The sequence below is a fragment of the Anopheles moucheti genome, chromosome 2 (assembly GCF_943734755.1).
Source record: "Anopheles moucheti chromosome 2, idAnoMoucSN_F20_07, whole genome shotgun sequence".
NCBI classification, from domain to species: Eukaryota; Metazoa; Arthropoda; class Insecta; order Diptera; family Culicidae; genus Anopheles; species Anopheles moucheti.
In genome coordinates, this window is record NC_069140.1 from 35,660,799 (window position 1) to 35,677,699 (window position 16,901).

Consider the following 16,901-nt stretch of genomic DNA (forward strand, 5'->3'; position numbering starts at 1 on the left):
TAATGTGATGCTTGATGTTCTCTAAACGATAAACATTAATGCTAGCATTTTTGTTATTGTGTATCACCATGGTTACCGAATGTATGCGCGCACTTGACAACCTGACAAAACTGAATCGATTCTGACACACGTGGTCTGAAGACGTGTGCGAGTAGCATAATTTGAATTTTACCGCCAGTTTCCCAAACACTGATACACAATAAAACAAAACAAAATTCTCATTTAATTCTATATTTGCCCTTTCGAAAAGCAACACATTCGCTCGCGTGAATGGATAAACAGATTTTCTTATTTATTTTGCGATAGACTTCATAGCGAAAAACCTTCTTCCGCTATGAATTAGGTGCATGAATAGATAACTGTTACTATTTAAAAAAATAAAGATAAAATATAGGAATGGAGACTCGATACCCCATGGTCTTACCCCCACGCAGTGGCAAACAAATGCAGCTCCTGGTGTCACATACATAAAAAAGGAGTGCAGAAAATTAACCAAGCAAACCCCAATGCATATGAATGCTGTGTTTGTAGGAGAGTTTTGTTATAATTGAATATTTCTTCGACCACGCATTAAAGCCAATGCCTCCTGGACAAACGGTCCATGGCTTGCGAGCGCCAATTGACCCACGGAACCACCGCTAATGTGGATATATCTGGCCGCGAACTGCATGGGGCAAGAATACTAGAATCTCTCACAAAACTAAGAGCGCTCTGAACGGTGGAGTGTATTAAGCGGCAACCGATTTCTCCTGCAAACACTTTTGTGTATGGTTGATTTTGTCGCCCAAGCTGAGTGCCATACCCTGGAAATGATCGAGAGAGAAAGAGAGCTCGTTACCCATTCGTTTAGTTACTTTTAGGCTACATGTATTCATTACCTGGCTCTTAGCCCGTATTCTTATGTGCCCGGTCACGGGAGCATCCGGACGATCTAAGGGCTTTTCGATGCTTAAGTTTGCCAAAGCGTCCTCACCGAAAATCGACCTTATTAGGAATAAACAACATGAATTAGTTGGTAACAAATTTGTTATAACCACTGTTGTAACCAAGCGTCATAGCATTATGCAGTATTACATACCTCGCGTACATATTGGCCGCCATAAAACCACACTGTCCCGAAAGTGCCTTCTCTGGCGTGAGGCACTTCATGTTGGTCGACTTGAGCAGCAGCCGCAGGTAATCGTGCAAATCGGTAAGTGTCGTGTTGACGGACACCTTGTTTTCCCACTCAAACTCGACCCACATCGTGCGGAACTCGGTGTCGGTGCAGGTTGCCGGCAGGATATAATCCATGATGTCGATCTGAATAGTATTCAGCACGACCACATTCGATGAGAATGTTGTGTCGTACACTGAAAGCAATAAAAACGGTTCCATGGTTAAGATGGTTTCGCGGTTGGTGGTTTGGTTGTGTGACACACACACACTTACCAATGTTGCCAAAAATGATACCATTTTCCGTGGACGATACCTTCACATTTGCCTTGATGTTGCAGAAATCATGAGGCGCCAGTACGACCGGATGGGGCTTCTCGACCAACTTCAAATCGCCAACGGTGGCCAGCTCAAGCGTACAGTTTTGCAACGTGTCACTAGTCTGGTTGACGATCAGCACGTCCAGCACAATATCGTACTGGTTTACGTGCACGTACGCTTCCGCATAGACCGGATCGGAGAATCCGGTCAGCTGGGTCACTTTGTTCAGCTTGCTGTTCGGTGAAGCGACGTCCGTCAGCGCAGTGCTCTTGGTGCCAGCCAGCGCTTGGTTCAAGCTCAGCTCGAACACATTCTCACCGAGTTGATCGTTCTTCCCGTTCGCCAGCTGCGTGAAAGCGATCGGATCGTCCGGCTGTATTTTGGCAGCGTTCTTTTGCTGCTTGTCCTTCTTCTCCTGGGCCTTCTCGTCGCTCTGAGCGTTCAGCATGTTGGCCAGTGCGTTTCGGCAACTTTGCGTAAAGATGTCTACTATTTCGGGTGTCCTCAGGGTGAGCGTTTTGAGGCAAAGGTAAATCCGATCTGTATCATCATTTGTGATTGCTTTCGTTGGCAACCCGGACTTGCCAAGATGTAGGATGGAGCTCATGATTAGCATGGCGCAGGTGCACAGACGGTTCTGCTTCTTTTCGTTCGATTCCAGCTGGATGAACTTTAAGGCCAGCTTTGTTAGCGTTGAGGCAAGTGTGGCCGCAACGAAGAAGTCGCCATCCATCATGTACTGTCGCAGCGGAGGCCGTTCCACCTTTTTGGCAACCCTACAAAAACAAACATTCGTTAGAAAGTTATCGTCTTCCGATCCGAACCGCTTCGCATACTTACGGTGCAACACTGAAAGCGCTCTGAGTAGCGTAGGTGCCATCCGAAGTAACCTTATTGGTAGTGTTGTTCACGGCTTCGGTCGTTTTTTGCTCCTCTTCAGCCGTATCATTCCCGGCTAGTCGGCTTTGTTCCGCCTCAACAATCGGTACCTCACCCAGGGCACGGTTCACGACACCGATCACCTCCATAATGTCCTTCAGTGAGTTGGCATACTCGCCCAAAATCCACAGCGTAGTACGGTGAATTTTAGCCGACTTGATGGCCGGGAACGCCTCCAGCAACTTCTCGATGACCAGCGGCTGCAGGTGGGAAAACTTTTGAATCGCTTCCCGCACGAACACTAACACATCTCCAGCGGCCAGCTCGTTCGTGTCGGATAGGAATTCCACCAGCACCGGAATGACGGCCGCTGCCACGTCCGGAAACTTTATGCAACACGTATGTAGCGTGCGTACGAGCAACTGTCGGTACTTGCCCGTATCTTCATGCTCGATATTGTGCGTTTTGGAGACTTCCTTCTTCAACACCAGCACCATCTCTTCAATGTTACGCGAAGACACCAGATCCATCGCTAGCGCTAGCGTCTTTCGGCGCACCTCAATGTCGGTGGCACTGAGCACCCGCAGTACGTCCATCACGAGTTCCTGCATGATGCGTTCGATGTTTTCGTTCTCCTTCAACGCAATTAACCGATCCAGCACGATCAACTTCACGTTGTTGTCGCTCTCTTTCACGATCAGATCGATATAGCAGCTGACGGCCGCCTTAATAGCGGTCGGTGCAGTGGAAAGCGTCACCAGCGTACCTGCTGCCTCATATCGAACTGCGTTCGAGGATGAGTTCAACAGATTGTAGATACAGCGAATGAAGCGCGATCGTTCGGCCGGATTGGCATGACACACCTTGTAGATCAGCTCGACGATAACCAGCTGCAAAATGTCACCGAAGCTGCTCACCTGATCCAAGCAGGAGGCCAAATAGTTCAACGCCCGCTCCTGATCCGCGTGCAGCAGCATGAGGAAAGCATTTCGCTTGCACGACATGTCTTGCTGTGTGTCGAGAAAGTTTGCAATCAACTCCGGCCCATCGGGCACCAACCAATCGAAGTTCTTGTAGATGGTAAAGATGGCGAGTACCGCGTTACGGCGCACGTACGAGTGACGGTGTTCGAGACTGCTGCGAATGGTTGGCATCAGCGGTTCCAGCAGTTCCGGTTCCTTCAGCTTGCACAAAAAGCGCAATGTAGCGCCGCGCAAAAACTCGTTCGGATGCTGTAGATCCTTTCGGTACGCATCGCAGACCAATATCATCTCCTGCAGCAGCTTACCGTCGGCCGACGTTTTCGGCACTATCTCCCAGTAGATTAGCAGCAGCTTCTTGAGGGTGTGATTTTGCAGAGGCAGCACGAAACGGATGATCGTCATTAGCAGGTTCGGCAACCGTTCGCCCTGCAGCATTAGCTGGATGACTTTCTTCATCGTTTCGATCTTTACGTTCACTTCACCCTTCTCTGTAAGCAGCCGGAAAGGTAGGTAGGGTGCGGCGTTAGTATGTTTGTTGATCCGTTCCCGAGTATGCATCACTTACCGAGATCCTGTTTGATTTGCATCTCATTGTACAGCTCAATTTCGGGAGGATTTATTATCGTGTAGCACGACATTCCCTCGGACCCCGACGCCATCGCCGCAATGCTCTGGGATTTTCGAACCGAGTAGAGGTGTAACTTTTCTCAAGCGCAGCTAATGCAAACGTTAGACGGAGTAGCGCATACACCTCGGAAAACACGGATAATAGTAACGTGATGCCTTTGGTTGCACTAGAATTGTAGTAATTTCAGGGTTTCGTCACTATTTTCACTCCTTCTGCGCTCTGGTGCACCGAAATTCAACCCAGTTTAGCGATGACAATTATCAATACGTGTCATGGGATACGTTTATACGGCGGCGAATCATTTCTTTACACACACATCCAAACACCCACATCAATCAAAACTGCCAAAATACTGTCCTACGAGATGAATGCAACAAAGGTTCGACGATCACCCTAGCGTCGCACAGTTTATTCACAAATTTTGGGTTTACTATCTACTGAAAAGTAAAATTAGCTATCATTCCAATTTATATCACTATTAAAATGCTAGAAATTTGATGATTAATCAACTCTTCATATACATTTTCCTAGAGGAAACTCAGTGCTGTGAAACTATAAAATTTTATCAATTATTGCAGCTTCATTTTATTTTGGCAGATTCCCAAAAGTGTTTGCTTAGTAAAAATGAGTGAAAGTTGCTGTTGACTGTCATCACTTGTTAAAAAAATACTATTTCAGCTAAATAAACATATGTATGCATCGTGTCCTGTTATACGATTCACAACCGTACCTCGAAACTATACGAATCGTACACAAATCTCGAACGGGATCGAAATTGACAACTTTCACAATAAACAAAAGCGTAAACGTAAATTCTTCGTAGGCCCATAATTAGGATCCCAGTCTTTGTCGATAAAGTGTTTCTCCGTTGCTGGAAAGTGTCCCGAAGCAAAAAATCGCCATCATGGGCAGTTTAATGGAGGCATGCTGCACTGGGTTCATATGCAGACTGTGCTCAAAGATGAATCGTATGGTGATTTTTATTTATGGTGCAGATGGTCTCGAGTACAACTTACTGCAGAAAATCAACAACTATCTTCCAATAGAGGTGGTGTAAAACTGAACAGTGCTAAATCTGTTTGGATTTTTTCCGCTAGCCCAAGGGCAATCGGCTAACTAAAGTATTAATTATTTTTTACATGATTAGATCAACGAAGAAGACGAACTGCCGAAAACGATCTGTGAAGCCTGTTTGGACAAAATTCTGCTCCATCATCGATTGATCGAACAGATACAGTCAGCGCAGAAACGTTTTGTGAAACTGCGCGATGAAGATCAGGCCCGAAATGCTACCCCAGCAGAGTCAGCGGCAAGCTCGAGAACATTGTCCGCCGAATCCACAGCTAGCTCGCGAACCATGTCGGTTGATTCCACCGATGCCGTGGAAGAACCGGCAGAAAGGATACAAGAAACTGAGCCAAACAGCACAGAATCAGCGGACCACAGTGCCGCTGCCGAAACGGTAAATGCGCGGGTACAGGACGATATTCCGACCAACGAAAGTGTAAGCCAAGATTCGCAAGAAGCTACAAGCAGCAGCTCAACGGATACAGCAGCAGCGGGAGAATCCAGCACTAATCGGGAACAAAACGAAGCAGGCTCATCGGCTCCAAAGCCACCACCGAATCGCTTGAAACGCAAACAGCCCAATCCGTCTCATTCGTCTAAAGTGGCTAGAAAACGGTTAGGTTAGGCGCAGCACATAACGATCTATGTTAGGGTTAAGGTTCCAATCCCAATTCGCCGCTTGTTCCATAGCAGGGCCAAACAAAGTTGTATCATGCCCCAATGACAGATTGGTTTCAAGCGGTCCTTTCTCTCTTTTCCCTCGTCGATAAGTGTATTCGATTAGATTTAGTAAGCAAACGTGGTATATATTGTTGATCGCGTACACGCTTCCATTTCTTTCATTCAAGTGAATAAAGCAGCTGGTTAGCGCTGCGTAAGTTTTATTTCTTATTTTATTCATTGTATCATTATTTACACGGTGACGATAACATCATCACAGCATTGTACGTTGACGAGCTTTCACGTTTGGCTACGTGAAACATGTGTTCCATCCACAGGCGCGCACCACGTTTTGTTCATTGTTATTCGACAACGCAACAATAGCTCAATTGTAATATTTGTTTTTTGCAAGTTAAGCAATGTGATTCAATTGATAGCAAACTTTTGTCACGTTAAAGGAATTTCAGACCCCATAAGCTTCAGTTAATTGTGCCTATTTAATTTTGATACAGCGTAACGAAACAATAACGTACATGGACGCTATCTGATAAAGCATTTTTTCTCTTTTTTAAAACGTAAAAAAAATGATAAATCATAGAAGTGAGTGTCGAAAATGAATAAGTAATTAACTATTACAACAGATATGGTCTGGATGCAGTATTATATGTCCTGTGAAATGCAACAGCTTCGATCGTATTAGATAATTGCGTTTTTCTGCTGATTGTATTATTGGTATTGAACATAATACACCTAACGCATGTTCTACATGCCTCACGCCAGCTGTGTTGCGTTCAACCATCGTGTAACGTTAACATAATTGCAGTAAATGGTTCCTAAAATAGTATAAATTAAAAATAAACGATGGTAAGTGGAACACTGGGCGGGAAAAAAACAAATATTGGGGATTGAAATCGAGCGGTTAACAACAAATGAACAATAGCTGTACACCATTAACGTTGGCGGTGGTGTATGGTTTCTATCCTTGTCTTTCGGTCGCTTTCGATGGTCTAGTGTTGGATGCTAGTAGGTAATTTAAACTACGAGTGACTAGGCCTGGCCGGCGTTGGTCTGAGAATTCGTCTTCAGAACCGTCCTCTGAGCTGTCCCTATAAAAAACTTCATTATCGATAATCTCCAACGCACTGGTAATGACACCTCTATTACCACTGGCATTAGCAGCAGGATCCTTCCGGTCAACTGTGGCAGGAATATATAGGGCCTGTTCATTTTTGTTCTTCTTGTTACCGAACGGTAGTTCATCTAATATTTTCGGTTTCCATGATGATTTTGATTCTGCAATGTATTGAAATGCACATTGTTAGGAGAGGGGTTTGCATGGGAAGGTTGTACGCTTACCAAGATCTGCCGTTACTCTAGCGACTTCTCGTAGCTGTGTATCCAAACGTTGCATTTGAAAGTTTAGCTCGTTTATAGTCGCTTGTAGTTCGAGTTTCTCTTGCAGCATCATCTCCTCTTTGTTGGCCTCTTTGCGTACTTGTCTGAAGTGAAAAAGGAACGAATTTTTAGCATTACAAATTGCTTTATGCAATCATACCATTCAGCAACTTACCGTTGATACTCCAGCAGAAGTAACCCGGCACCTATCGTGAAAATAATGATTTCGCCCAACAAGTTCGCACCCAGATCGATGGCCATCGCTTCGTTCAACACTGGCACGGTGGTTGGTTTGCCAAGGTTCAATGCCCACATTTTCGTCTTCACTTCCATCCAGTTGTAGAACTGTGCCGGCGGCATGCAAACATACTTCCGGAAGAAGGGACTATTTTTCGCACGCTCCTTCAGCAAATTTGCGATTGGTTTTGATATCTGTTTCATCGCCAGAACGCCAAGCTTGGCGGCCGGAAACGCTCCCACAACCATGGTGCTAGTACGGTGCTGTACTTAGGGAATAAGAAAGAATAAACGATTGATCGCGGTTTGTGCAAAATAAAACGCACGATAAGCGAAGGGAAACTTGTAAATAGATTTACGCAATACACCACACAGCTGTAGTACGCAAAGCGATCGCTTGTCAAACAATGACAAATGATTAAGGTGTATATACGTAATGGTTTGTATTTTTTCGTGTTGCAATCGTTGCAAATAATCAAAAAAGAATAACCGGAACTGAAACAAAAAAATATGCAGATTTCGTTTTGTTGTACACTTCTCATATTTTACTATTATTTACGAATATAGCATAATATCGGCTCGATGATGTAGATGACAGGGTATCCACACGACCGGTCCACCGACCGGAAATTAAAACCGGAAAGTCCCTCCGTTTCTACGTGGTTACATTCTAGTAAGCCAAAAGTGGCAGGCATGATCAATTGGATTGTTTCACCGAGAAGTTCTGAAATTTTTACATACAGGCACTCGCCGCTCCGGCCAATATGCTAGCCACCGAAAGGATCCTCTTATGTCACGCAAATTCTAGTCCTCGCTGCAAGTACGTGTAAATCTGTGGTATGCTGCGCATTCGCAGAAACAAAATAAAGTTTTCATTATATCTAATATAATGTTTGGATTTCATATAATGTTCATTTATGCTTGGATGGCTTTAAGTCACTTTTACCAATATTTGCCTTTGCTGCTGCCTCCTGTTGTAGCTTGATCTGAAGATCTACCACTGCACGTCGTGCAGCAGTGTTTCCATGGACCTCCTTTCTCCTTTAGATCATTTTTAGTTAGTAGGACCTCGAGATTTTCCTGCATCATAATTTTCTCTTCGGGGACCTCTTTACGGACTTATCTTTAAGAAGAAAAAAAAAGAACGATCAGTATTACAAATTCCTTTGCGCAACCAGAGTTGGAGCAATTCACCTTTGATGGTCCAACAACAGGAGCCCAGCAGCTATGATGTAAATGATACTTTCGCAAAGAAAGGTTGTACCCAGGTCGATGGTCTTCGCTTCGTCCAAGCCGGGCATGATATTGGATTGACCATGTTTCAATGCCCACATATTCGCCTTCAAGCTGATCCGATTGTAGATTTGTTTCGGCACAATGCACACATACTGCCTAAAGAGGGGATTTGTTTTAGCATGCTTCTTCAGTACATTTGCGATGAGTTTGGAAATCTGTTTTATCGGAAACCTGGATTTCATGAATCTCGAGGATTCATGAATCTCTGAGGTCTCATGAATCTCTGAGGGAATCTCGAGCATTCATGAATCTCGAGAATTCATGAATCTTTTAGGATTCATGAGTCTTTGTCGAATCGACTCATGATTGGAATGACTCCTCGTTAAAGATTCATATGAATGACTCTTCGCAAAAGATTCATTAAGCACAACACTGGTAGGGACTTTTTTTGCGACTTTTGTAAGGTTCGAAGAATTTTAAATTGACAGTTGCGCACATTGCAATGAGCAGTGGACATAATCGGCATCTCTTCACAGCTGGTCACAATCGTTCGATTAGTGGTCAAAATCCGTAGCAATCACGCACACCAATGCAGTTGAAATGTCATGCAAGGTACGGTACATCCCATATGACATTTCCCGAAGTTTGCCTTCGGTTTTTGCTGTACGGACACGAAATTTAGCGCGTTTGCTCTGGTGTTGGTGTCGAATTTACCGTATCGAGCAATACGGATGTGTTTTTTTACTCGTTTTGTCAATGTGTAGTGGCAATTGCAACCGCGATCGGAAAAGATCGAAAGTGAAAGAAGAACACACTCATGCACACAGTCCGTGAGGCCGTCGGTAAATGTTGTGCTCAGCTGTGGTGAAGCAGCTTGCAAGATGGACGCTTGTAAGTCGGCCGTGGAGCAGTGAAATATTAGTGCATCATGTTGCATAAGGTAAGATAAAGTGTAAGATAATGTTTGGGACCTTTTCTAATATCATTTTTTCTGGTTCCTTGTGTTTCAGACGACGATTCCAGGAGCGACCGACGGCGTCATTGGAAGCGTCATCCGCACAGTCATGTGCACAGCGAAGGAAGGCTGCTTTCGTACAGGCGTAATAATGAAAATTTTTGTTCGTTTATTTGTTGGTTTTGGTTGTTCAAAGTGCAGTGAAAATAGTGTGAAAGTGTATAATAATAGTATTAGTGTAACAAATATGTTTATATTAAAAATAAAATTAATTATTTCGTGTTGCAAGTGTTGTGTATCTACTGTGTTTCCTTCGTCGCCGAACAGAACGAAAGAAATGAAAGGGAAAACTAACACTAACACATGGAAAGAAGTGTCTCGATACCCGAAGAGGACACGAACGCCGGAGGGACACGAACACGCACACATGTTCAAAACCTTCTCAATAACGACGCCTTTCGCGAAGGTATTGAGAAATTATTGAGAAGGTTTTGTATATGTATGGGTGGGATTTTGCCAGGTGGGATGGCAGCAACAAAATAAAGTTTTTATTGTGTTTTCCTGCGGGTTCTGGCTGTGCTTCACAATGTAGTAGGGAGATGAACGAATATTTGAGGGCAAAGTAAGCTGAAATTTAAACGCAGGGGTTCGTGATCGGATCTTAAAATGGGTAACAATGGTAATCTGTCCAGAGCGGAGCTGTTTATACAGAACCTCAACGCCAGCAATGCCAAAAAGCTTGCCTTTGCAATGGTGCTTGGGTTCGTAGTGTATCATGCCGTTCTTCACTGGCGCTATGGTAGGTATCGGGTGTGTGTATGCTTCACCGAAGTTGAGAATTTATTCTAAACCCTCTTGCCCCACCCAGGTTCAGATTCATGCAAATGGTTACTCAGTGCTGGTCGGTTCAAAGGTGACAAGGAATGGCAACCATATGGGTGCATGCTGCACAAGTACACCGAAACGTAAGTGATTCATGCATACGCTTGGAAATTGTTGCATTTTATTGGAACTCGTTTGCAATCGGTTACAGCGATACACGCAAATGTCTACGGTATCTTGCGTTTTGGGGCAACCAGAACCATTTCGTACTCATCGGCGATGAGCGACTTCGATCGCTTTCGCTCGAGTTCATCGACTATTTGAGATCAAGCGAAACGGAAAACAACTCCAAACAATCCTCCACGAAGAACACGGAGGACCTTCAGTTTACCGACTACAAGCTGCGCCTTCGTGTGGAGTACATTTACGCAAATGAGGTATCGAAAAGCTTGATCGATGAATTCATCAAATGGGAGCACGACGAAGATCCGCCAAGTTTGATCATCGCCAGCTGTACCTACGCCACCTTCCAGCGCGGTAACGTGACGGACGAAGTACAGAAGGCGTATGAGAAAAATCTAACACGACTCGTTACCCCGATCGATCGGTTGTATGCGAAGAAAACAAAAATAATCTGGAAACTGCAGGATCCCGTCGATCAGGAAAGCTCTCCAGAAGAGTGGAAGAATGTACGTAACGAGGATGTCGATCGGATCAATCAAGCGGCAAGCAGTATTTTGCAGTTTTCGGAAGCAAAAATTTGGTCTTCGTCAAACATGATAGCGTCCGGGTTGGTGGACGAGTTTGCCGATGGGCAAAAGCTAAGCACGCTCACACTGAAGCACGATGTGCAGATTTTGCTAAACATGTACTGTAACGACTACATGAACTATAACGATGGTACGTGTTGCAGCAGTGCGGAACCGTACACAATCATACAGGTTACAACGTACGCATTTCTAGCAGTATGGTAAGTTCGGGTGGCTCATTACCGGCGTCCTAATTCGAATAGTGATAGCAAATTGTTCTTCTATTTTTAGCGCCAGCATTGCAACGGCCATGTACGTGAGGAAGTGGATTGTTAAGTGGCGCGGCGTACACGCATACATGCCACTGAATCAACCGACCGACACGCAGTCTCCGATATCGGCCCTTGCCTCACTGGCAGTAATTATGACTTATTTCTATCTTTGCGATCGAACGAACTTTTTCATGAAGGAAAACAAATACTACTCGGAGTTCAGCTTTTGGATCCCCGTCGGGTATGTGTTCGCCCTCGGGCTCTTCTTCACCGAGGACAGCAAGCTCACGAAGGTGTTGCACCGCGACCAGACGGACGAACTGAAGGGATGGATGCAGATAGTAATTCTGATCTACTACATGACCGGAGCTTCACACATACTACCGATCTACATGCACATTAAGGTGCTGATCAGTGGGTTTTTGTTTTTGTCCGGGTATGCACACTTCACCTACTGGTGGCAGACAGGCAATGCCGGTTTGGTGCGCTTTTTAAACGTCATGTTCCGGGTGAACTTTCTCACCGTGATCCTGTGTCTCTGCATGAACCGTCCGTACCAGTTTTACTTTTTTGTACCGCTGCTTTCCTTTTGGTACAGCATTATGTACTTAATGTTATCGCTACCACCCCGTATCACGGCACAGATAGCTGAAACCAATCCGTACCAGTATTTGTACGTGGTGGTAAAATTCATCACCATGCTCGCCACCGTAACGGTGCTCTACATGAGTGAGGTATTTTTCGAACGCATCTTCGTTACCCGGCCTTGGAAAGCACTGTTCGTAACTACGGATGATGATATCCACGAATGGTGGTACCGCTGGAAGCTCGATCGGTATACCATCACATACGGTATGATCTTTGCGGCCATCTTCCAAATTTCGCAACGGTTTGCCGTGGTGGATGATAACAATCATGGCAATCTGTTCTCGAGACGAATCTCCCTTACGTCCACGCTGGCCGCCATCACCGGCATCGGGTGCTACATGACGTGGACATTTTTCTGCCGCAATCGGCAAGACTGTGAAGAGGTACACTCGTACGTGGTGTTCATCCCGATCGTGGGGTATATCCTGCTGCGCAACATTTCCGGCATACTGCGCACACGCTATTCAACATTTTTCGCGTGGTTCGGCAAAATATCGCTCGAGCTGTTCCTATGTCAGTACCACATATGGCTGGCGGCCGATCGGAACGGTGTGCTGGTACTGTTGCCCGGCTTTCCTACGCTTAATGTGCTGATAACGTCGTTTATTTTCGTTTGCGTATCGCATGAGATACATCGTGTCACTAGTGTGCTGCTGCCGTACGCGGTACCGAACGATTGGAAGCTAGCTTTGCGGAATATTCTGTTCTTTGTGATCCTGCTCATACCGTTGGGTCGATACGACGGAATGTTTTGAGTTGGGAAAAGGAAAAGCACCGACTTCAGCGCACACCAAACAATTAACGCCTAGCATAAGTATCTGTCTCCAGGTTTAAAAATGAATAAAAACAAAAACGCTTCATTCAACGCTAATGGTCATTGGTGGGTTAATCATATTATATTTAACATTTATTGCTGTGTGTCCCGGTGTACAGGTTTAGTCTCTTGTATGGCTTACTGTCTGTGCGTCGGTTTGATCGCTACCGCAATCCTCATTAATTACATAGCTGGTGTAAACATCGTACCCGAGCGAAATCGTGTTATCGTACAACACGCGATACTTCGTCGGTAGAAAGTAAAAGTTGACGATTTGCGCCGGTGGCCAAACGATCCATTCGGCCGTGTACAGTCGGATAAACTTTTCCCGCACCTCGTGACGTGTTTCCTCCCATGAGGAACGTTTCAGCACTGCCAGCGTGGCGAAGAAAAGGAATATCACGATTGGCGAGGCGACGGTTTGATCGATCAGTACCTTCTTCAGCACCAGTCCTATCGTGCGGCCGGGAAACCGATGGTCCATAAAGTTGTACCAGCTGTGGCAGAATATACCGACCGTCATGCCGGAGATTGACATGAAGCGGGTCCGCTGGCGGTCCCACGCTGCTAGTTGACCGTTGTAGATTTCATAATGCTGCTCGATTATATCACCCACGCCAGATAGGCTGACCGAGATGGCTACATTCGTTAGCAGCAGGTACTTTTTGCTGAACGCTGTTTTGGTAACTGTTCGGAACCACTTCACTAGTCCAATCATTGGATACCACACGCTCGTACTATACCCACGGTCGGTCAGTTCATGGTAATCCTTTGTTTGGCATTATGTAAAAATTGTCACTGAGGTAGCCATAAATATCTATCTAATCGAAACAAAATCCTAATCAAAACAAGTGCACACGCTGCACGTGATTGAGGGCCGCATTGCGCTGTCAACATTGCACGTTTTGAATCCATTCCGGCTAACGAGCGGCTATTTTGAGCGATAGTCTAAGTTATAAGTTGATATTAGTATTTTGATTAGATGCTCATTAAAGTTTTAATGCTACAAAATGGACCTAAATAAGTAGTTTTAATTGAATAAAACACAATTTTACATGTTCAACTCACAAACTAGCATTAGTAAACAGAGGTTTATTTACAAATATCCGTATCCATGGCAATGTCAAAACGTTTCGGGCGGGAAATTGCGACGGAAAAGATCCTGATTGTTGTGAAATTGGGTGAGGGATTGTATAGTGATGTAAATGAACGAAAATGAGCAGTAAAACGACGATTAATATTAAGAACAAATTCGATCGGGTGGTAGTGCTGGTATGTAATACTGGTAACAACAGTGATAAACTCTAATTGTAACGTTTTGTTCCCATTTTAGGTTGATATGGATTGTTTCTATTGTCAGGTGGAGGAAAAATTGAACCCAGCCATCCGGGGTCGGCCAATAGCGGTGGTGCAGTACAATCCTTGGCAAGGTGGAGGGTTAGTAGTAGGGTGAACAAACTGTGACTGTGGTAGATGACAAGATATTTCGTCCTTTTGCAGAATTATCGCTGTTAATTATCCCGCCAGAGCGGAAGGTGTTACACGCCACATGCGAGGCGATGAAGCGAAACAACACTGTCCAGAAATTGAGCTACCACAAGTTCCACAGGTTCGTGGGAAAGCCGATTTAACCCGCTATCGTGAAGCAGGCAAGGAGGTGGCGGATGTTTTGAAAAGCTTTACTCCACTGTTAGAACGGGCCAGCATCGATGAAGCATATCTCGACATAACTGAACGGGTGCTCAGTAGAATACGTGAAATGAACGAGGGAAAGTTTCAGCTGTTGCCAGAAAAGTTAGCAGATACGTTCGCAGTCGGGTATGAAAATATTGGTGAGTTTGTGAAAAAACTTTCCAACACATTTGATGCCGGTTCGGCCGAAAACAATACACCGGACAGGTTGGAGTACAAGAAAAGTGACATCAAACTGCTGGTCGGTGCCTCGATTGTGAATGAGATACGTGCCGCCGTGAAGGAAAAAACGGGTTACGAATGTTCGGCCGGTATTGCGCATAACAAAATTCTTGCCAAACTAACGGCCGGCTTTCACAAACCGAACAAGCAGACCATTCTACCGATTGATAGCATTTCCAAGCTGTACGAAACATTGCCGTTGAAAAAGGTGAAAGGTCTCGGTGGGAAGCTGGGCGATCAGGTCTGCGAGGTGTTGAAGATAAAGTTTATGTCTGAGTTGGTCCAATTTCCGGAGAGTGTGCTGCAGCACCATTTCGACGAGCGGATGGGCAGCTGGATGTACCTGATGGCGCGCGGTATCGATCTTGAGGCGGTGACTGCCAAATTTCACTCGAAAAGCATAGGTTGTTGCAAACGGTTTCCCGGCAAAAATGCCATCACCGGGATGGCAACGCTCAATCATTGGTTGAACGAGCTCGCATCCGAGGTGACAGAACGTTTGGAAAAGGATCTGGATGAGAACAATCGTACGGCGAAGCAGCTAACGATTAGTTACAGTCAGCAGATAGATAATGTGGACGTGTCGAGCACTAGAAGTATTCCTTTGGTAGCGTACGACAAGGAACGCATTGCGGTCGATGCACTGGAGGCGATCAAACGCAACACGGAACGATTTTTTAAACCCAACTCAACGACGGCATTGTATAATGCGGTTAAGTTTTTAGGCATAAGTGCGGGGAAATTTGAACCGAATGGTAGCGCGAAAGGTGGCGGAATAAAGCAACTGTTTCAAAGCTACTCATCAAAAACAGCCAAAGGAAGTGACGAAGGACCTAGTAGCGTGTTGGAACGTCGTCCTAGTGTTGCGGAAACACTTTCGTCTGAGAATATGTCCAATGTAGAAGAATCGCATGAAGAGCCACAACAGGTTGACAATGCAAAAGATGAGCCAGAAAGGGCCAGTGCAAGTAGCGGCAATCCGAGAGGTAATATAAAACATTTTCTACAGCATCAAGCCTCGCTAGCTCTCGCTTCTAACAGTGATCGTAAAGAAAAGGATACTGCAAGTAATCGCGCAGCAACGCTAACCGATGCTACAAATGAATTCAATGAAAAGGAAGCTAAACCGAAGAAAGGAATTGAACAATTCCTACAACCGAAAAGTGCCATTTCTAAAGGAATTGCTCCTACTAGTGAGATAACAGTAGAGAACAGACCTGATATGATTGAAACAGTAACCAGTTTATGTGAAGAGAATCAAGCAGAGGGTCCGGAAAATGATTACGACCCCGGAACATCTGAACATACAGCTAAACAAGATGAAAAATCAGACCAACATCCATCTACTTCCCGATCATCGTTAGAGAAGACTACCGAACACTTACCAGATAACGAAACATTGGAAAAGAAGTCCGATTACAAAGATACATACGCAGAGTACTATGCTTCCGTTCCGGAACCAGCACCTTTAACCGTAGAATGTCCCCAGTGCAGGAAACATTTTCCGGAGCACGAATATCAATCACATCAGGACTTTCATTTTGCGCTCTCGCTAAGCCAACAGCAGCGGGATGAGTTCCGCAATGATTTAAAATCGAAAATGGCAGCTAAATCACCGTTTCCGAGCAAACGTGCATCGAAAGCAACCCCATCCTCGGGTGCCGTACCAGCAAGTTCAGCTAGCAGTAGCAACGGAACTACGGCAAATTTATCGATCGCACGTTTTCTATCAAAAGTGTCTCCGGAATCGGTACGTTCCAGTAGCACAGATATGGCCACTGCTCACAGTAGCACCAAAGTGGACGACCAAGCAGAAAACCACCTCAAATGTTCTGAATGTGGTAAGCTAATAAACGTGGAGTCTATGGCCGAACACAACGATTACCATGTGGCAAAACGGTTACAGCAGGAACTGAACCGGCTGGAACCACCTTCATCACAGTCGATTGTAAATAAACCCATTGTAGCCAGTGTGTTTGGCAATACTGCCAGTAGCAGTGGAAGTTCCAGCACGAAACGAAAGCGACCTGCTATTGCAGGTGAAGATGCAACATCACCGGTGAAGCAAAAGTTAAAACCTTTATCGTCTTACTTTACGAAATTGTAAACAAAACACGACAAGATTCTTACTCAAGTAATTAAACCCTGTTTTGTTGTTGCACTAT

The 16,901-nt window shown here is 45.0% G+C and overlaps 6 protein-coding genes across 7 annotated transcripts; 3 read left to right on the top strand and 3 right to left on the bottom strand.

Moving 5' to 3' along the window:
- Window positions 1–231: 231 nt before the first annotated feature.
- LOC128309323 (coatomer subunit beta) lies at window positions 232–4,181 on the bottom strand. Its single transcript, XM_053045676.1, has 6 exons — window positions 3,904–4,181; window positions 2,317–3,826; window positions 1,432–2,252; window positions 1,079–1,352; window positions 879–984; window positions 232–803 (listed from the first exon to the last, which is right to left on the bottom strand). Exons 1-6 carry the CDS (start codon window positions 3,995–3,997, stop codon window positions 729–731), a joined length of 2,880 nt encoding a protein of 959 aa, XP_052901636.1. The 5' UTR covers window positions 3,998–4,181; the 3' UTR covers window positions 232–728.
- Window positions 4,182–4,780: 599 nt separating this feature from the next.
- LOC128310077 (protein P54-like) lies at window positions 4,781–5,937 on the top strand. The gene is made up of 2 exons (XM_053046621.1): window positions 4,781–5,014; window positions 5,114–5,937. The coding sequence occupies exons 1-2, from the start codon at window positions 4,871–4,873 to the stop codon at window positions 5,657–5,659; spliced, it is 690 nt and encodes a 229-aa protein (XP_052902581.1). The 5' UTR covers window positions 4,781–4,870; the 3' UTR covers window positions 5,660–5,937.
- LOC128310076 (putative OPA3-like protein CG13603) lies at window positions 5,911–7,626 on the bottom strand. 2 transcript variants are annotated; one of them, XM_053046620.1, is made up of 4 exons: window positions 7,265–7,626; window positions 7,051–7,193; window positions 6,859–6,987; window positions 5,911–6,800 (listed from the first exon to the last, which is right to left on the bottom strand). In XM_053046620.1, exons 1-4 carry the CDS (start codon window positions 7,573–7,575, stop codon window positions 6,742–6,744), a joined length of 642 nt encoding a protein of 213 aa, XP_052902580.1. In that variant the 5' UTR covers window positions 7,576–7,626; the 3' UTR covers window positions 5,911–6,741. The 2 variants fall into 2 exon arrangements, with proteins under 2 accessions (XP_052902580.1, XP_052902579.1); XM_053046619.1 differs by having other exon boundaries at window positions 5,911–6,987.
- Window positions 7,627–10,137: 2,511 nt separating this feature from the next.
- On the top strand, window positions 10,138–12,887 carry LOC128307248 (N-acetylneuraminate 9-O-acetyltransferase). The gene is made up of 4 exons (XM_053045010.1): window positions 10,138–10,316; window positions 10,386–10,482; window positions 10,551–11,309; window positions 11,380–12,887. Exons 1-4 carry the CDS (start codon window positions 10,184–10,186, stop codon window positions 12,761–12,763), a joined length of 2,373 nt encoding a protein of 790 aa, XP_052900970.1. The 5' UTR covers window positions 10,138–10,183; the 3' UTR covers window positions 12,764–12,887.
- Window positions 12,888–12,894: 7 nt separating this feature from the next.
- Window positions 12,895–13,683, bottom strand: LOC128307256 (mpv17-like protein 2). The gene has a single exon (XM_053045020.1). The coding sequence runs from the start codon at window positions 13,538–13,540 to the stop codon at window positions 12,944–12,946; it is 597 nt and encodes a 198-aa protein (XP_052900980.1). The 5' UTR covers window positions 13,541–13,683; the 3' UTR covers window positions 12,895–12,943.
- Window positions 13,684–14,037: 354 nt separating this feature from the next.
- LOC128307848 (DNA polymerase eta) lies at window positions 14,038–16,899 on the top strand. The gene is made up of 3 exons (XM_053045438.1): window positions 14,038–14,094; window positions 14,156–14,259; window positions 14,323–16,899. Exons 1-3 carry the CDS (start codon window positions 14,038–14,040, stop codon window positions 16,841–16,843), a joined length of 2,682 nt encoding a protein of 893 aa, XP_052901398.1. The 3' UTR covers window positions 16,844–16,899.
- Window positions 16,900–16,901: the final 2 nt, after the last annotated feature.